Raw genomic sequence first — 20,689 nt, 5'->3', positions numbered from 1 at the left:
GGACTGCGAATCCCAGCATGCATTGGGATGCGGGGTCTGCGCAGGGAAGCGCGGGAGTGCGGGCGGGGCGGGACAAAGAGTCACCTGGGAGGCGGGGGCTTAGGAGGCGTTCTGGCCGCGAGGAAAGAGCGTGGCCGGGCAGGGCGCGGCTCTTGCGGCCCAAAGCGCAATGATCGCTGACAAGCAGATGAGGAGGCTGGTCTGGCCGCTCGGCGGAGTGGCGGCGTCTCCCGCAGGATCTCCTCCTCCTGTTTGCTTTGCCTTGTCACGGTAACTTGTGCTTGGCAAAGGACCGAAAGCATTGGCATGGGCCTGCACGAATAGGGAGCCCGCCCTCCTGGGCGCGGGGTTGGCAGAGGGGTGCAGCCCTCGCCTCAGCATTTTTAGTCGCAAGTGAAATCCATTCCGTTTAGTTTAATGGCGCCGCCCTGCCGAGTAAAAGGCAGGATGCATTTCGTGGAAAGGGTGAGAACGAGAAACGAAGCCAAAGGTTGCAGGACTGTATATTAAATGCACATCTACAGCTGTGAATTTCCAAAGCTTTGCTGGTGAATCCTGCCTTTAGCACGTCTGCGCTTCTGAAAAAGTAAAGCTGTGCACACTTGGGAGTCAGCCGAACTGAACTCGCGAAGACATATTTCAGTGTAAACCTGCAGAGGATGAAGTTATAAACAGGTTCTGGCTTCAGAGAGGGTTAGTTCAAAGCTCTGATATACCCTTTCTATTTGTCATGAGAAAATTGGGAGGGATTCAGAATGGTGTGGAAAATGAGGCCTAGAATTGATTTTCTGCTGTTACATCCTCTGTTTGATGAAGTTTCCATAGGGATATTCCCCATTTTAAATAGATGCCCCTTACAGCGACATTTCAAATTGTGGTGGTTATGCAAGGCTCAGCCAAGTACAGTTACGGCTTGCACTTTGTTACATTCAGAGTTTAATTTTGAAAAAAGCTGGGCACTATCCAGCCAAGTTCAGGCACTTAGGGCTACTGTCCTGTAGACGCTCTGTTCATTTGGATATGCTTCTGTAGACATGCATAGAATTGGACTGGACATCGTACAAGTGGGAGAGTTAAGCAGTTGATCACATTTCTGCTACAGAAATGAACAGGAAAATATACACTTTACAATGACTGCAATGTGTGTGTTTAATTTAAGGAGCATTTGCTATTATAATTTTCCATTTCATATCATTCATAGTAGTTAGAGCAATGTTACCAATTCAGGATATCTAGACAACTTACTTTTTTAAATTAAAAAAGCTCATTTATTTATAGCTAAGTAACTGAGGACAGAAGTACATGCTAACCTTTTAAACATAGGAATGGAAGGAATGGTGGGTAGGATAGGGTTGCTTAACCCTTCCCCCAACTATAAATCCTCCCTGCAACTCTTCCCCCTTCAGTTTATGTGTGATGTCAAAGCTGACTGGGAGAAATTTTTGGGGGGAGGGGGTTGCAATGGAGCATTAGGTTACAGAAGAAAAGGTGAAACACCCTCTCTGATTCTCCCTTCTCCTGTATTAGTGTTATAAGGTAAACAGGAACCCCATTTCTGTTTTGCAATATGTAGTTTCTGTTTAAGTTTCATAAAGCTATTTTGTATTCCAATATGCCACCCTCTATTTCTCATGAAGGAATTCGCTGGTGGATGTAATAATTACTAAAATGTTTGTGTGCCAACAATGCAAAATGGAGTGTAGAACTTTGTTTCCCAAGTATGGCTTTATGAGATAACTAGTAAAGTTGCTTGTAAGAAGAGATGGAAGGCTCTCTAGGTAGAGAATGCAAAGGCATAGGCGCAAAAGTACAAAGCCTCCTGCTTACTTTCTTACAAACATGGAGCTGGTCAGTAGCAAAAGTGATACATGACTTTGTTCTTTAGTGTCTGGAAACACACAGCAATACATGTGATATAAACAGAAATCAGCAAAGTGTAAGATGGACAGAATTGTGGGCCAGAGCCCACTTTGTCTGCAGAAGTTAGTTTTTGCTGCAAAATACTCAGCTAAGAAACCAGTTTTTCTTCATTGTTTCTCCAAGGACTGGATAAGCCAGGATGCTACCAAGTAGCCAGCCCCACAGATTGAGGCCTTTTCATATCTCTTGACTATGGGAAGATAATGTCTTCTCATACAACAGGAGAAAAGTGGCTATATTTTCTATGTCATAGCAAATATTCTATCTTGTGTGTGCCATACCCTACAGCAGCCAGTGTTGTATAGGTTTAAAGTGTGCACTGGGGCTGACGTCATAATACATAACATTTGCATAGCACTCTTCGAATGTTCAACACACCTTGTTTCATTATCTCAGTAAAGTGTCATGCGTGGTTAAGGGGGATGGTGGCTGACAAGTGTGCAGACTTCAAAATGTGGTTTTATCACAGTGTCCTTGAATTCAATATCTTTTTCCTCATTTCGAATTTGCATTTCCTTCAGCATGTAATCATAAAGTAATATTAGTGAGGGTTGTATCCAAAAAAGCCCTACTCAGAATAGACCCATTAAAAGAGAAAAACCTGCATTAGTCATGTCTGTTAACTTGAATTGGTCTACTCTGAGTAGGACTAGCATTGGATACCACCCTTAGATACTTTGTTAGTCTATGTGGCGTGCAAACAGCTCTGCAGTCCACATCCTTCTGATTTAGCACCTCTTCTTTCAGTGTTTTAGTCATCACAATACAGTCCTAATTTAAAGTGGAATTGTGATCCAGTGAAATGAAACGATGGACCTAATTATGAATGCTTATTAGTTGCAAATTTGATTGTGGATTAATTCCACTCAAGTTCTCTATAGACTTCAGTTACTAGCATTAACAAAATACTCAACAGCTGGTATGAGAAAATATTTTTGCAATTATGTTTTATCTGGGACTTGGTGCAGTGGCACCCTGCTCTCTTGACCACATACTTTGAATCCACAAAAATATTGTAGGCAATTGAATGCCGTGTCTCTTATTTTTATTCGTGTAGTGCAACAGACTTCAGAGTTGCACACAGATGTCTAGGCACATGGGACATGCATCTTTCTTTGTAATGTGTGTCCAAACAGTTGACTTACTAATGGTTTGAGCAAGCTTGTCTCCAGGAATTTTTGGATGGATCAGTTTTGTACGTTTTTCATTGATTACACACAGTTTTCAAACCTGTATGTTTTGTGTGTATGTGTGGCAGGATCAGGAAGGGTAGTTGAAATTCCAAAGCACTAATAGTATCAGTTACACTACAAACACCATTCCACAAATACATGTCTGCATTATTTTGGTCTTTTTCAAAGTTTTATTATATGTTTCTGAATAGTCTTCTGTAGCTTTGTGGTCTTCTGTAGAAGAGCTATTGCAATAGTACAAATCAAACACATACCCCTTTTCTTTCATTCTTGCAAACACTATCAAAGCTTCTGTCATCCCACTATGATAATTAACTACCATTTTGCCAATAATATTGTTGTTTATCTGCATACTGCTTTTTGACTCAAAGTGACCCAAAAAAGTAAACAGTTTACAAAAAAAAAGTTTAGTCTGCTTAGATCAATGGTGTCCAGCTTTTTTCAAAGAGGGCCAGATTTGATTGAAGTTGTTGAAGTTTTTTTTAGGATTTTACCCCAGGAAATAAACTGCCACAGGGGCTGGATTAAACTGACTGGCGGGCTGGATTAGGCCCCTGAAACAGACTTTGGACATGCCTGGCTTAGACATAACCTGTACTGAACACAGTGGGATTTGCTTCTGAGTAAAGATACACAGGATTATACTGTTAATCTAGTTTGTTTTTTCACTTTGGAAGCTGTGCACACCCTCTGAAGCACACAGCTGTGTATATTTAAAAAGGGAGTGGAGGCACAGCTATTATTTCCATTGTGCTTGTCCTGTCTATTATGTGCAGAGAAGTTAACATGCCATTATTATTATTATTATTATTATTATTATTATTATTATTATTAAGCACCACGCAAAGCTGAAATGTAATTGGGGCATGCTTTGACTTCTGTAAGAAGGCCTCAATGTAGTGTGAATCGACAGAGCTGTCAATGTGCATAGGTTATTCTCAGGCTTCCTTATACCTGAATTCTGCGGCAGTTTGTTCTGATCTCTTAACTAGGCCTGTCTTTGACAATGTCAATTCACTTTCTGTCTCATTTTATTCCCATGCAGTTTCTTTCTCTTTTTATTGTTGATCTCTTTGTATTCATGATGTATTTGTTTTGTGCAAACAGTGAATGTGGGTAGCTAAAGGGAGTGTTACAAACTAGCCAGGCGACAGATGCATTTTGCGACAGGCAAGGGTCCAACTGCGACCACGTGGAGATCTCTGGATGCCAGGTTGGTGACTGGGGAAAGCAAAATGTCACTTAGAGAAAGATCTGAAATACTTTCCTTGAAGCTTGAATTTGTTTTTTTTCTGGATTGTTTTATTTGATTTTTAATGCATAATAAACCGCTTTGAGATTCATTCATTAAAATATAAAGCATTATAGTAATGAACAATAATAATGGTAAATTCCACCAGAAAAAAGGCGCCTAGACATTCCATTGTTGCAACCATAACCATAAGGTGCCATTTGGCGATTAGCTTTTTAGGGCTGGGCGATATCAGCTTTTCAACATTGCGGTGTATCACCAGCTAAACATCATGGTCTAGCAGTATCCTGCAATGCTGGAAAAACAAGCTACATTGGCCTCAGCTCTTGAGGTGCCGGTGAAACTGCAGGAGCTGAGGCGGTTTCACCCCAGCGCCTCATGGGCTGGGACAACACAGCTTATTTGCATGGCTTAGCTGGGGTGCAGAAGGGCTGCCAATCCCCAGCTGAGCCAGCCCCAGTGCACCCCTTGCTGGTGGGCAAGTGGGAGGAGTGTTGGGGCTCCTTTCCATGGCTCAACTGGGTGGGGAAGTGGTTTAAAGAAGATGAGGGAGGACTAAGCTGCATCAGCCCAGCGATACAGCTTGCTCCTCCCTCTACGGTATGAGGGGCAGAGTGATAGCAGTTCCACCTGGCAATATATCGCAGGTGAAACTACCACTGCTCCCGAGTCCCTCTGCTACCAGCAGTTGGATGTTGAAAGCAGTGCTGGTAGCAGAGGGACTTGGGAGCGGTGGTGGTTTTACCAGTGATATACCACCGGCTGAAGCTGTATTGATACGTTGCCCAGGCCTATAGTTTATATATCTGAGTTTCTAACACTGGCTAAAGGCCCAGAAGTGGAGGCACCCTGTAGAATTTATCTTGACCCCAGATCTACAGTCTGTTTCTGAGTATTATTGATGAGGTAACTGTCAGGTTGAAGGGCTCCCTTTATCCCTTTTGAAACCCCAAGCATTTTCATCCCTTCTCATTTGGATCTTACCCTGTATCTGGTTGAACACATGAGAATCTTTCCACTGGCTTCTGCAGGAGCTAGATTGGTTCCTTGGATTTGTCTGCCATTAAGTAAATATGGGTTCAGCAGATCTACACGAGAAGCTCATGTCCTACACTTTGGGAATTCTCATTTATCCTTTTCTTGCACTCAATTGCAGACAGCTTATTTATTACATGGGGACAAAGGTGTCTTTAATAAAACAGCTGAGTCAGTTTCCTTTGTGAATTTTTAACAGAAACATGATAAAGATTGCCAAACTCAGGTGAGCAAAGTCATTCTGATTTTTTCCTCTTCCTTCTGCTAGGTAGCTAGTCAAGGAAGTTGTAAACTGAAAGATAGCTCCCCCACCTTTCAAGACATCAGTGTGTTACAATAAATGACTAATATAGATGTGAGTCAGCACTTGACAACCAGGCTAGTAAATATTTCTTTGTGTGTGCATATCTGCAAAGCTGATAATACTTACACAACACTGTTCACCTAATAACCTCTCTTGAGATTGGTGGCAATAATTAACCTCCTCTAAAGAAACAGTTCATTGAAAGTGTCCAATTTTATGATACTTGTTGGAAGTGCAACAGCAGGGACCATTCAGTTTTAACTTAAGGTTTAATTATGTCAGTGTTGAAGTCACCTAACCAAGATGGGAACGGGTAGTGTTGCTTAGCAACCAGGTAGAATGGCATGATGTTCACTGAGATAGTACATGCCCTGATTGGCTGTGTAGTTCTGAAGGAGTTTTCCTCTGTATGTTAGCTAAATGTCATCTGCTATAAGCAAGGCCTGAAGAAAGACAAAACCTCTTTATTTCTCCTCAAATTAAACTATTCAGTTTTCCTCAGTAAAGTGTTAGCAGGACTTTTCTCTCTGGACTCCACCTGTGGCTTTGCTACTATGGATGGCATCTAATGTTCTGCATGTGTAGATGTGCCGGTGCAATTGGACTTCCATTTCCTCTCCTCCATATTCACACCCCAAAATCTGATCTCGATTGTATCCTCTCACCCAAGAAATGGAAGCTCCAGTGTACCAGTGGAGCTGTAGCATTGGATATGGCCCTTTATATTTTGAACTCATATCTTTGTATGATCCCCAGTGATCAGCCTGTATATGTGGCCAGCCAAGCTTGGCAAGGCTTTGTGTGTCTCTAGGAGGACCCGCTAACAAACAATCGGGGTAGATTTTATCTATTTACCTCCCAGCATCTGGCAGAGCTTCTGAGAAAGTAATGCAATTTGTGTGTGTTTTAGGAGGTACGTCAAATAAAAGCATTTCCAGGTTGTTTGAAAGCTCTAGGCAACCTTTTTAATATTTTAAAACTTAGACCAGTGTCAGGGGCCTGTTAGTAGGCCAGGGCCAAGGAACACAGACGCCTGCTTACCCCTCCTCCTGTTTCTGGTGTGTGGGTGTAGTAGTTGTCATCGTTGGGGGAAGGAAGCAACATACAGTTGCGCAGCTGGCTCAGGATCCCTGTGAGTCGGGCCGGAGTCAGGAAGAACCTGAGTCCCACAGCTTCACTTTTCTTCTTTCTTGATGGTTATGTGCTACATGCATTGTACGCTTCTGAATACCAGGTGCTGGAAAACAGCAGGAAGGGATAGTGCTTTTGTGCTCTGGTCTTGCTTGTAGGCTGCCCATAGGCATCTGGCTGGTCAGTTTGAGAATGAGTGTTGGACTTGATGGGTCACTGGCCTCATCCAAGGGGCTCTTATGTTCTTCTCTTTGTCTTGGTATCATCATCACCATTAATGGTCATTTTTCCGTAATCCTGAATCCATTCACTAAGAAGGCACACTAAGATCTTCCTTAGAGAGGAAGTGGGAAGTGCCTTAAACGCCAGCTCTTTGGGTCAGTTTCTCTTCTATAAAAGAAGCTGCTTTCTAGTGGCAAGGCACTTCTGTGTTCCACTGGCTGGTACCAAGCAGGGTGAATAACCCCCTGTGGAGATTAATTACCATATCTCATTTAACCAGCAAGAATACTGAAATGGTCTATCCCAGATCAAATGTAGAGGCTTACAGAGGGCTGGACAGAGCAGTAGGGTTAGGAATCAAGTCTCTCACCACCCTCACCCAGTTCTGAAGCTACGTCACAGTTTGAGATAGAACTTTCAGCTCAACTCTATTGATCCTTACTATTTTTCTATTTTCTTCATTAGGATTTGCAACGTGAGAAACTCAGAACAGTAAGCATCAGAACACGAGACCAGTAAGGTACCTGCTTATCTAACCATTCTTAATGTGTTGTAAATGTAAACCAGTAAAAGAGCCACCACATTTGAAGTGAAAATATGAACATTATTTAATAACTGATCCTCTGTAATAAACAATTTGAAAATATTTTACAAGGAATCACGCACACAATATTTTACAAAGATTTTAGTCTTTTTTAAAATTTTCCAACTCTTCTGTACAACAAAAAAGAGATTCAAATAATAATTAAAAAAAAACAACCCTTTTTTTAATCAGTAGGGGGAACAAAACTTTCAGATGAAGAATGTTAGGAATTGTATCCCAGCAGCTATAAGGACAGCTACTTCATGTTTTGCTTTTTTCCCTTTTGTTTTTTAACTTAAAATATAATATAATATATATATATTTATAATTATGTATATTTGTTTTTTTCCATTTTTCTCAAATGAGCAGCACCCGACTAGACTACAGATTTACACACACTCCTGGTAACACAGAGCCAGCCATCTGGTCAAAGCACAGTTCCCATAGACATAACCAAACACACACTGAAAAAGCTACAAGCAAAATGACCTTTAATCAACCTTGTCATTATTAGTGAATCTCCTCCCTGCCCGCTTGGCTCTGGAGTCAAACTTCCAAGACCATGTTCAGGGTTTTCATGGACCCCCCTCCCTTTCCCACCCACCTACCCTACCACAAATTGTTTTGCTCAAATGGATTTTAAAATGGACAAAGCATGTGAGGTGGGTTGAATCATTGCTATGTCTCACCAGTACTGCTAGTCACATGTGAGAACAGACTGGGACATAGGGAAGCCTGAACTAGCCTTCGCTCAGCTCTTTAAGATTTGCTAGGAGGATGCCTTATTGGGAATGACCAGCAATCTCAAATGATTTTACAGGCTTCTCCATTCTACAGACTTTCCTGTACTGGGCAAGTCTATTGCTCCCTACAGACTCCCATCTTGTACAGCTTCATTCTCCTTCAAGGTCCTCTCCAGGATTCAGAAAATCACCTTGATGGTCAACCCAAGTTCACAATAACACACACAATCTCCTTGCTGTTTCTCTGTGTCTTTCCGTGCCGATTTCAGATATAGTACTTCATGGTAAAATTCCTTTAGGCTCTCCAATTTTATGCTCCCAGGACTATTTCTTCATTCTAAGAGCTTGGGAAGCTATTTCCATTCCTTTCCTATTATAAGATAGGTACTATGATTTGCGAGGTTATCCATTTTTCTACGTTAGAGATAAAAGGCAAGCAACCCCATCATGCTCTTGGCTTCCCTCAATCTGTTTGTCTTTGTACCATCCCCATCTGTCAGCAGACAAAGCTGAAATGGAGACAGACTTACAGGCAACCCATGGGTGATTCTGACTGGTGGGGGCATAGTTCTGACCTAGGGGGACTCTAGGACACCCTACAGATAATCTGAGTTGCGCTGGGAATGGGTTTCCCAGCCCTGATTTATATTTCTAAGCTATTTGGAAAGAGCTGGTTGTTGCGTAGATCAGTCTTGTACACTCATTTATACATAACACCAGGAGATCTCATTCTTAAAATGGCAAATATCACTACTGCGGCAGGGGAATAAACCAGCACAACTTCTACCCATCTTCAGACTTGCACATATTGGGATGCCATCAACTCATGCACAAACAACAACCTTAAAAATAAAAAGGAATCATCCACTTGCATTGAAAATAGGGCAACATTTTCTCATCTTAGGAAAAGTTCACCATCCAAATACCTGCCTGCTTTGGCTTTGAAACCTAGAGAAACAAGGCCTTTGTTTCATTCATATAACCATTGTGAAAAATGTGAGGGAGGGGTGCTGTTGGACTGCATGATAGGAAAGAGGGTCTTCCACCCCAGTTCCCTTTTGCCTTAGCTCTGACCCAGTGACATCTAACATGGCTTCCACAAATAGAAATGAATGGTGTGGGAGCAGTGCAGCATCTCCATCACATCTGGTACTGATCTCCTGACCAGTCAGTCAAGAGGCTGAATGCCCTGGTATCCAGGTGTGATGTGGGTAAGTACTCCAAGTGGAAAATGTGCTGTGTTGCAATCTGTGCTCTGTCTGGTGTTGGGCTACTGGACATCTTCATTTCCATCTCCAACATTCTCTGTTCAGCAGTCTTCACTCCTCTCTGACAGGGAGACCAAAGCCAGGTGCTGGGAAGGTCTATAAGCTGTAACAAGGATAGATGTGCTGCATGGAAATGCAGAAACAGGCAAAGCTAATCTCCAGAAGGTAGACTGGAGGCTTAACGCACCACAGTTTCAGTTGAACAAATGCCAGCATCACCAGCAAGGATTCACTGAAATCTAAGCTAGTAGGAAAGCAAGAGTTCCACAAGTTTAGGTAGCAGTCATCAGAGCCACTGCATGTCACTGGGAGACTATGTCACTGGGAGACTACAACATTGGGACAATGTTGAACAACTGCTAGCACTTCATGGCTAGAATGGATCTCGAGAAACTCTTCCATATTACCTCCAGTATTAGATGCAAGATGACTCGGCATACCAGTCGCCGGGGGACATCAGTGGAAGAGTGCTACTGAACTGATGTGCTTGGGGGTTTCCCAAAGGCATCTGATTGGCCACTGAGAAACAGGATGCTCAACTATACAGTCCTTTGCTCTGACCCAGCACAGCTGTTCCTGCCCACCTCCCAGCAGCACCTACACATCTTTCTGTCTCTCAACTTTGCTACCAGTTGTAACCACATGTGAGAAGTAGGGCAGCCTTTTTAAAAACCTTAGGGTGCATACAGATGTATAGGATTTGAGTGCTGAACCACCTGTGTAAGCCTGCTTCAGGGAGGGACATTGGTAATAAGCCACCCTGTCCCTATGCAAGGCTGGAGGCACGAGGCTCTGGCAGGGTCCTGGAATCTTCCTACCTCCTTCCCAAAGCATGGTAGGCACTTGCCTGGCTTTGGGAAGGAGGCAGGAGGCCTCTTGGAACCCTGTCAGAGCCCTTCCTGAAGGTGGGCAAGTGCTTACTGGGCTTTGAGAAGGCACCTTCCTGAGATGTGTGTCCAGTGCGGCCGCACCACTCACACTGCCCTAAATCTGCCCTTGCCTGCTTACTTTGTTCAGGTGTATTGTTTTCTTACCTGGGTTGAGCTCAGGGAAACTATCTCTACATGGTTGGAGCAGAAGCTAGCTGTGCATAGCCCTGGTTGGCTGGAACCACTGATGCTCCAAAATCACGTCAACATTTCAACCTTTAAAACACAGTTCCTACATTAAATTTAAAAAGGGGGGGGGGTTAACTGCAGAAAGATACATATGTTTTAAAATATAAAATTTTAAAAGTGGATATCCACTTATAAAAGTGGTGGGGGAGGGGCAGACCCGAGAATTGAATTTGTGGTCAAATCAGTGGTATGTATGCCTTTTTTGCAGCAAAGTGGCCGGAGACAGGTTCACACCAGGGGAGGAATGATGGCGATTTTAAGCTATAGCTGTACGAATTATGGATGCAAAACACTGAGCTGTTGCTATTATTATTTCTTTATTTCCATTGTTGGCTGTTCTGGGCGTAACGCTAACCTTCCCAGCACTGCTGCCGATATAAATGAATGGTGGAACATGCCTGGAAAATTTGTAATGAGGCTCCGTTAGCCATGTACAAGTTTGAAAACCACCTCTCTAAGGGGATCAGTCACAGTTCAAACACCAACACAAAGACCTTGATTTGTTCCCAGTGGATAGTAACCCAGGTATTGAGTGACTGTGAGATAGCAGCCAACCGAGAAGTGGTAGCCATACTGTTTGTGGTCTAAAGTGCTCCAAAGTGGGGCAAGGCCCTTTTTATGAAACCATCTCTCATTCAGCTGACAGGCACTGCCATTTCCCAATCTATGCTCCAGCTTTCTCCATCCCTGAATCTCTCCTACTAATGAAGTACACCCTATGAACATACGGTGGCTCCAGAGCACTAGCCAAACAGAGTCACAGACAAAGTGGCGTCGGGGAAGACTATGCTTTTAGTCATACCAAAGTGGGAATGGACCTGGAGGATTTCAGCCAAGCACACCATAGACAGTTGCTCACATCACAAAAAAACAATCACACAATTTGGCACAATTTGGCAGTCTCTGCTCAGAAGAGACTATCAAGATACTGGGACTGTACCCACAACTAGTACACTTGATTATTACTGGAAGTCTACTCAAGGAGTAATGGTTCTGTCTCTACTGTGTGTCTGGTAGAGTTGGAGCTATTTGTAACTTCCCAGTTTGCTTCTCTAGAAATCTACACAAGGCCAATGAAGCAAAATTATTAACCTTAGCACCAGTGGTATCACTGTGTATATAAGTCAGCTTGGGGAAGAACAGTGGGAGACTTGGAGGAAAAGGTTCTTTCAGACAGTATTGGTGATTTGGAACATAGGGCATTTGGTGCAGGACGGGGGAGGGGGTATGCAGACAGTGGATTTGGGAAAGAGCTGGTTTTTGAAAGGTTAAGAAACTATTTCTGATCTCAAGAACAAGGATAACTAGAAAGAAAGCAAATGCACCTCAATGTGTGTGCTAAAGGTTTGCTTCCAGATCTCTTAAATGATTTTTTTCTACAACAAAGTTACCTCTTTCATGTATTTACATTGTACCACTACCTTGCATATGACAGCAGTGACCTGTTTTTTACCCCCATTCAAACCAGACCAGACCAGGAGCACAAAAATCCATTTTCAGCTTTCTCTGAAGATACACCTGTAGTGCATTGCAGCATGTTCTTTGGGACTGTTTGGGCGAATCAAAACCTCCCAAGACGAATCAAGTTTTTAAAGGGGTTCCTGCCATTTGCCTTGCAATGAAACACCTTAGCAGTGGGGCCACCAGAATCTGCACAATAAATTGTGATGTAACCAGCATAGGAGTTTGGCATGCTATATTCTTTCCAAGAGACTTTCTCTAAAATTTTGGCTTAGTACTGAAGCATCAAACCAGGCTTACAGAAAGTTCCCATTCACACACATTGTTGAGCAAGCTTTCTTTGCCTAGAAACTTACAGGTTCAAGTAACCGTCCCACCGTTATTTGCTTTCTAGAGTTCCTTCTAACAAGTCAAATGGAATTCACAACATTGCAATTACTCACAGTAGGTTGTATGCCAGGATTTGGATTAACTGGAAAGCGAATTTTGGTTGAGGAAATGAGCATGTGAAGTCAAAATGAGGTGCACCAAGATATGCACGACATTTCATCCTCCTATCACATCACATTGTGCTTTTGACAGCGCACTTAACCACTTCCTGCTGATGGAGTTGCATTACACTGTTGCATTGTGCTGCTGCTCTTCATATTGCCCGGATGTGATTGTGGCTCTGACATCACACACAGCAGAGACAAGACAGGATTCTCCCCACTTTGCTGGCTACTCTGAGTACAGAGGCAATGCATGGGGGGAGAAAGAAATCTTTGAGTTCTCTGGGGACTGAAAAGGCCTTGCTGTTTTCATTAAGTGGCAAGGTATGTTTATCACTGTATGTGCAGAAATAACAGGCACAAAATCGGATAACCTGCCCTCAACAGCAAGCAGCTTTTGCGGAGATTGGGTGATGAATTCAAGTTTTACTCTTTGTTTTCAAACCTCCAACAGTATATGTGGCTGCTCCCAGCCATGAAATATGTACCTGCAAAGTCATCTGAAGTGTTCTGTGGGTTTGAGGTGAATGGCAGGTGTCATCATGACCTTCACTACGATGCAGAGTTCTTTCACCTTTCTCTGCATGGACACTGGAGACAATTAGCTGCCTGCAAAACATCTGCTTTTAGAGCTCTAATTGTGGCCCATTGCCCACCACTGTGATTCCAATACTGGATGGATGGAGGGGACTCTAAAGGTGCAGTCAGGCTTCTGCACAAAGTCCAGGAAGAAAACCTTTAGCTATCACCTTCTTGGGTTGGCACAAATTGTTGCTGCCAATCATGGTGGATAATTTCCTTTAGAAGAAAAGGGACAGTGTGAACTGGGAAGAAGGTCACCTTTATCTTGGCCAACTCCACCCTTTGTCTACCTCAAGGGTAGAATGCTGCAAAAATCCCAAAATGAAGTCTTCACAGTGAATTGGGGGAGCAGAAGAGATCATCTTGTTTTCTTGATGGACTTAAACATTTATGGACCACGCAGGGAACAGGCTTGGCAAGGAAAAAAAATGAAGCCAGGGACTGCTGGGTTTTGGCTGTTTCTTGCCCACTAGAAATACTCTGTCTTGCTATTCATTTTGCTAAAGACAGTGAGAGCCACTGTGACCTCCTAAGGATCTTCACACACTTCCTTTTCCCCCGCTTGCTCTCCAAGTCCTCTCAGTATGGTGTGAGTTGGTTTAAATAAATAATACTGACCATAAAATTCAAGTCAATTTCTTTTTTTCTCTCTTCTATGTCTTTGTTGCTGACAACAAATACTATAATTTGTCAGGATAAAATGCTTGAAAATTAGATGTAAAAAGATCTAGATTAAAATCCTCAGGCTAAAAAAAAATAATTTGAAAATTGATTTGAGATGGGATCTAACTAATGAAAGATTCAGCAGCGATGGCCTTCGAAAACACAGAGCGGGCTGGGTGGGATGGAGATGCCGTGGTGACATCCTAGGATTACTTTTGAGTTTAATAAGCCATTTAAATTGGCTGAAAAGTTAAACTAGACTACAGAACCAATTTGGCAAGAATATACCATTGTTTTTCCTGTTCTATTGAATAATTTTGTCGTTGCTGCTGTTTGCATGATTGGGATGGGGAAGTAAATTGTTTCAAACAGAATAGCAAATTGTCAGCATTGTTGATTAAATACTTTTAAGACAATAAAATGTCAAGACATATCCTGATGAAAACTGGCAAAGGTCTTCCCAGAATTCCATGGATTCAATGGGGAAAAAAAACTTATGAGGCCGCTGTTCTTTGTTATTTGGCCACAGCTCAATGGGTGGAAAGGGGAGCAATGAATCAAAGCTCAAGGATGTTCACTGTGTGGAGAAAGTCGCAATGGTTCGTGCTTCCCAAAGTCTTGCTCAGAGCTCAACCTGCACAACCTGCTGTGCAGAGACACTGGAAGGGCAAGGAGAGGATGACAGGAAACAAGAAACAAAACAATGAGAATAGCTTCTGGACTTCTGAATGACGAAAGAGAAGGTCCTCATGAGTGAGTGCCAAGGTGTAACCAGAGTTGATGGGACTAGGCAGCTGCCCTCTTCTGGCAAGTCTGGAGGGAATGGAGATGGTGCACAAAGCAAAAATGAATGGGCTAGACTAAATGGATGTTTCAAAGGCAAGACACCAAGGGCAGCGGATGGCGACTGGCAGTCAAATAGAGGAGGAGGAGCTGCAGAGATAACAAGACACTCAAAGAAGGTCTAAAGGAGGCCCCTCTTCCACAGTCTGAGGTATCTTCCTATGGAAACAACAAAAAAAAGGATAGATAATTTTGGTCACTCCATATATAGGCACGGATAAGTTACTTCCCTGCATGTTTTTCAATGTGATTTTCGAAAGCTGTTCAACATAAACCACAATAGTCTTTATGATTCAGTAGACACTTCAATCTCCCATCCTAGGTCCATTACTCTCTGTACATATTCTCACAGTTCCTATAAGCATGGGAAAGGAAAATTATCTCTTTTTTAAAAAATATAGAGCCCAGTGAGATTAGAAGGACTTTCAGATCAGCTCTAAGGAATAGTTGGCAAAAACAGTTCCACCTCCTAAATAGAGTGGTTTTACCATTAGAAAAGGAGTGCCTTATTAAAGAGATACTCATCCTCCCAGAGGTGCATCTTGTGAAGGTGATTTGAAGGGCAACACTGCGTGCGCCACATCACACATGCGCAATGTCCCATCATCGCACACGCAACATCAGGCCGTCGGGAGGAGCTGGGGGAGTACAGCTAAACGCAGCAGTAGTGTAGCTTCAACGGCTGGTGGCTCCTCTGGTGAGGGTCTGCTTCAACCCTCCTTCCCCTCCGTGGCAAGTGAACAGAGGAGAAGGAGCTGGCCACTGAAGCCATGCCTTGCTTGGCCTCCTCTGTCCCCTATTTTTTTGGGGACATTAGGGGCGGGTGCCCCCGATATTTTGGGCTGCTTGTTCCTGATCTCCACCCTTTGCAGTGCATTTTGCTACACTGAGACAAATTTGGCGAGGAGTGTTACCCCACAGTAAACATGCCATTTGAATTAGCAGGCTAGGGGATGAGTAGATGGGACTAGTGGCCTGGTACTCCAGCTTCCTATTGCGAGCAGTACTCTGACTGAATCCCTTAAGGACATAGGAAGTTGCCTTACACAAAGTCAGACCATTGGTCCATCTGACTCAGCATTGCCTACAATGACTGGCTGTAGCTCTCCAGGATTTCAAACAGAAATTTCCTCCAGCTTTACTTGGTGACGCCAGGTATCAAACCTCAGACCTTCTACATGTAAATAGGTGTTCTCCCACTGAACTATAGCCCTCCCCTACATACAGCCCTGATAAGGCCCTTCATATCAGTAGAATGGTTTGACAAGGAAAGCTCTAGCCTACAGCTTCAGCCTTGGGTTTCTCAAATTCCTAGCGGAGCAAAGCCACTTTAGATATATCCATGCACTCCTTGTGTCCTCCTACTTACCGTTGCATTGTAGTCAAAACAGATGTGGGGACCTTTTCGATACCGTGGCTTGTCTACTAGTTCACACTGATTGGGATCTCCCGGTGGAGCTTTGCAGTGTCAAAGAAAATATAGCACAAGGCAGTAAATACACTTGTAGTGATATGGAAGAGGGGGAGGAAGTGGGGTCAAAGGAAGGAGCCCTTGATTATGGAGACTAGCAACCACAAGAACTGCCCTGCTGGATCAGACCAAGGACCTTTCACAGGGGTGGCCAGGTCCTGAGCTTCCCCCTTCCCCCTTCCCCTTGGGCCTGATTGGGGGTTGACCAATGATGTCTGGTGATCCAACTGGTGATCCAAGTATCAAATAATATCTGAGTGCCACAGCAATTGCTCCATTTGCACCGTTATAATCTGGCCATGTTTCCACCCAACAAGCACAAGCACAAGCACAGAATATTTGCAGAGCTATAGTGCAAGAAAACAGGAAAACCATTGCAAAACATTGGGGGGGGGGGTGGACTGAAGAGGCACCAATCATGGAAACACTGGGGGCTCATGACTGCATTGTGTGGATTTACAAGTAAACAAAACATTAATGGGAGAAACCAGCAGTGTGGATGTGGCCAATGTCTGTCATGAAATTTTTCACAGGGAGAGGGCAACGGCTTATTCATATCCACTGCTTTTTGTTACATGTCTATTAATGCTTCATCAGAAAGATACCATGTGATAACTCACATTTTCAAATTAAATTCACATGAACAGAATCCCATAAGGATCCCTACCTACTGGTAGGTGTGGAAGGAAATTATGCAGCCATGTGTAGACAGTACATTAGAAGAGCCTGCTAAAGGTAAAGGGACCCCTGACCATTAGGTCCAGTCGTGACCGACTCGGGTTGCAGCGCTCATCCCGCTTTATTGGCTGAGGGAGCCGGCGTTTGTCCGCAGACAGCTTCCGGGTCATGTGGCCAGCATGACTAAGCTGCTTCTGGCGAACCAGAGCAGCGCACGGAAACGCTGTTTACCTTCCCGCCGGAGTGGTACCTATTTATCTACTTGCACTTTGACGTGCTTTTGAACTGCTAGGTTGGCAGGAGCTGGGACCGAGCAACGGGAGCTCAGCCCGTCGCAGGGATTCGAACCGCCGACCTTCTGATTGGCAAGTCCTAGGCTCTGTGGTTTAACCCACAGCGTCACCCACGTCCAGAAGAGCCTGCTAGATCAGGCCAAAGGCACATTTTGTCCAGCATTCTGTTCTCACAGTAGCTAACCAGATGCCTTTGGGAACCCCACAAGTAGGGCATGAGTGCAGCAGAACTCTCCCCACTCAGGTTCCCCAGCAATTGATTTTCAGAGGCAGACCGGAGTGATACCGGAGACCATATATAGCCATAATAATTGATAGCCATTGATATTTTCCATGAATTTGTCTAGTCTCCTTTTAAAGCCATCCAAATTGATGACCATCACTACATCTTGTAGTAGCAAATTCAATTGTTTAATTGTGTGAAGAAATACTTTATTTTGTCTGTCCTGAATCCTCCAACATTCTGCTTTGTTGGGTAGCCCCATGTTCTAGTATTATGCAAGAGAGAACTTTCAATTACTTACTTTAATGTTTCTAATGTACCGTATTTTTCGCTCTATAAGACGCACCAGACCACAAGACGCACCTAGTTTTTGGAGGAGGAAAATATGAAAGAAAATATTCTGAATCTCAGAAGCCAGAACAGCAAGAGGGATTGCTGCGCAGTGAAAGCAGCAATTCCTCTTGTTGTTCTGGCTACTGGGATAGCTGTGCAGCCTGCATTCGCTCCATAAGACGCACACACATTTCCCCTTACTTTTTAGGAGGGAAAAAGTGAGTCTTATAGAGCAAAAAATACGGTAACTAACCTGGCTTGTAAGGTCTACTGCTATTGTGACTTTTTCTGGTCTTTCTGCTATTTGGGTATAATTAAGCCATAAATCCAATGGAACCTAGAGTGTGAATGTGTGAGAGTGATTTCCTGTTACAGGGAAGGAAGAGAGTGCCGTGGGAGTGAGAAGCAACTGGAGTGAGTAATCGCCATCTCGGTGATCAGGGGAAACATAACAGCAGCCAAAGCAAGTCTGGGCCTCGCTAACAGGCAATATACAACACGGTGCAATGTAACATCAGCCACCCTGGAGAGAGCCAAGGGCCTATTTGCCAGATAAGAAGGAAGTATAACTTTTCATTTGGTTCTGCCAGTGGCAACATGGTTTATGGTTTTATGGTCTCTCTGTCCATGTGACAGTCTAGTGTAGTGAAAATGTGTGGTGAGCTTTGAGGTATAAGAACACCCCAAAGCTAAAGCAAGTTGGAGATCCACAGCAGACTCCTGAGGCAGGCATTCGGAGACCCAGAGGCACTGGTCTCTCTTCAACACATTACACTTGAACCAGCCACCCAGGTTGTGCATTTGTAAGTATGAATACATGTTAGGTGACTTTATTTGAGCATATTGCGGGGTTAAGAGCACTAACTGCTATATTCTGATTAATAAAGCTTCAAATTTTTACATTACAGTGGTACCTTGGGTTAAGAACTTAATTCGTTCTGGAGGTCCGTTCTTAACCTGAAATTGTTCTTAACCTGGGGTACCACTTTAGCTAATGGGGCCTCCCACTGCTGCTGCGCCGCCGGAGCATGATTTCTGTTCTCATCCTGAAGCAGACTTCTTAACCCAAGGTACTATTTCTGGGTTAACGGAGTCTGTAACCTGAAGCGTCTGTAACCCAAGGTACCACTGTAGAGTGTTTTTCGACTCGACCTTGCCCTGTCCTGATCAGCCAGAGCTCAGCCAGTTTGATAAACAGATTGCACCAGGAAGCATGCCTATAAAGGGGCCACATGTTTTAAAAAGAAGTTTCTAGCTCTCCTGGAAGGAAGGTTATGAAGCAAAACATGCATGTACAAAGGTATCTCAATTCGGCGGAAAAGAAACTATCAACTACCTATCACCCAAAGGGACTTCACACCCCACTGCTTGCATTAAGACTTAGCACAGGTAAGTATTTCCATATGTGCATGCCAACTGATAATGGGGAGGTGGAGGTGTGCCCTGGAACAGCCCATGTGACCTGAAAAGCACCACCCACTTTTCATGCACCTCCCACTCTAAATGTTGCCATGGAATTGCGCAATGAATACAGTCCAATATTCATTGGCATGTAGAAACAGAGCAGCAATTCCACTCTCAACAAAAACAACACTGCAATGCCGAGGCAGGGGGGAGAAGGGGAGGGAAGGGTTCCAATGTGGTTGGGCCCATTATGTTGAACCTGATACCGCATCATGCAGCAGAGCTGAGAAGCAAAGGATACCCTTTATCTCCGCTTGGAGAAGCTTGGTGGACTCACACTGGCTGCATATTGGCTTTTCTGCTACAACAAACAGAAGGTTGGTGCGAGCAAGCCTTTGTGCATGGAATAGCCTAGGGAAGAAAAAGAAAAGGGCGTGGGGAAAGGAGGAAGTGCTGCTATCATGCTGGTTTAGTACTATTTCTATTTACTGCAGATTATTACAACAATTCAGCTCATAAAATATTTGGCCTTATGGCAAAACTACACATGCCCAAATACAAAATATATGCAAACTGCATCAGATAAGAGCTGTATGTGTGTGCAATTTGCCACTTTTTACCTTTCTAAATGCATGCAACTGGCAGTGGAAGAAGGATCAGGCCCCACTCTTGTGTATTTGGAAGGAAAACATGACTAATAATATAGGAATACACAATTTACTTTTGGTCATGATTATGCTTGCTTCTTTATTTATCTAGGCATTATCCATGATATGCATATAGGTCCAAAATACAGCTTATTTTAAATGTGTTCTCACACCTAATGTGACTGCTTATTTTATTTAAACAATTAGTCACCACAGGGCAGGGGAGAGACCAAGACTGTAGGGAAAGGATTTAATTCTTTCCCCCACTGCAGTCCTGATGAACACTCCCCAACCCCAGCTGTCAGCCGGAGCTTCCCTCACAATGTAAACAACAGTTTTGGAATGGGGTGATTTTCATCAGAATGGTGGTTTGTGTGTATAAGGGTAAAAACTCACATTGGCCTGTCATGATCCTGATTGCCCCCAAGCCTCCTGTGGCATCTACTTTTGCTTTTAAAATAATGCATTTGGCACAATGTTTTGTTTGGTTTAACATTCTAATTGGCTTAGTATTCATTCTTTCTGCCTAGGGCAACCAGATAACTGGAATTCTTTGAGCAGGGCAGCTAGGAATCTGTCCACCTTCGCCAAACTTCAACTCCTAGGATTTTATTTTTTTTAGCACCATGATAGTTAAAACTGTATAAAAATGATATCAATCTGTAGTGTAGATACACCCACCCCCCAATTCAGACCAATATTGCCTGTTCCTGGAAAGCAATCTACCTGCATAACTCAACCAGGATCTCTTGTATCTTAGCCAAATACCACTCACTGGTTTCTATACTACTAATTCTGATGATAATTTTCAACCCTACTTTAAAAGAGACC

At 43.4% G+C, this 20,689-nt stretch overlaps 1 protein-coding gene and 1 long non-coding RNA gene across 5 annotated transcripts in view; one reads left to right on the top strand and one right to left on the bottom strand.

Annotated features, from left to right (window-relative positions):
* Positions 1 to 56: 56 nt before the first annotated feature.
* Positions 57 to 20,689, top strand: part of LOC310672410 — a 56,848-nt gene continuing 36,215 nt past the window's right edge. The window contains exons 1-2 of the long non-coding RNA XR_014508542.1: positions 57 to 693; positions 7,523 to 7,577. This is a non-coding gene — a long non-coding RNA (uncharacterized lncRNA). The remainder of the gene's footprint in view (positions 694 to 7,522; positions 7,578 to 20,689) is intronic.
* CACNA2D2 (calcium voltage-gated channel auxiliary subunit alpha2delta 2) overlaps positions 13,955 to 20,689 on the bottom strand; it is a 513,315-nt gene continuing 506,580 nt past the window's right edge. For all 4 annotated transcript variants that reach the window (XM_083429356.1, XM_083429357.1, XM_083429358.1 and 1 more), the window contains 3 exons: positions 19,513 to 19,622; positions 16,179 to 16,267; positions 13,955 to 14,968 (listed from right to left, as the gene is read on the bottom strand). In XM_083429356.1, the coding sequence (XP_083285482.1) occupies positions 14,840 to 14,968; positions 16,179 to 16,267; positions 19,513 to 19,622 (328 nt within the window). In that variant the 3' untranslated portion in view covers positions 13,955 to 14,839. The remainder of the gene's footprint in view (positions 14,969 to 16,178; positions 16,268 to 19,512; positions 19,623 to 20,689) is intronic.

This window comes from Podarcis tiliguerta (genome assembly GCF_965153285.1).
Source record: "Podarcis tiliguerta genome assembly, chromosome: 2".
Classification (NCBI taxonomy): domain Eukaryota; kingdom Metazoa; phylum Chordata; class Lepidosauria; order Squamata; family Lacertidae; genus Podarcis; species Podarcis tiliguerta.
The sequence above is the reverse complement of the archived record's forward strand: the minus strand, read 5'-3'. Positions and strand labels throughout refer to the sequence as shown.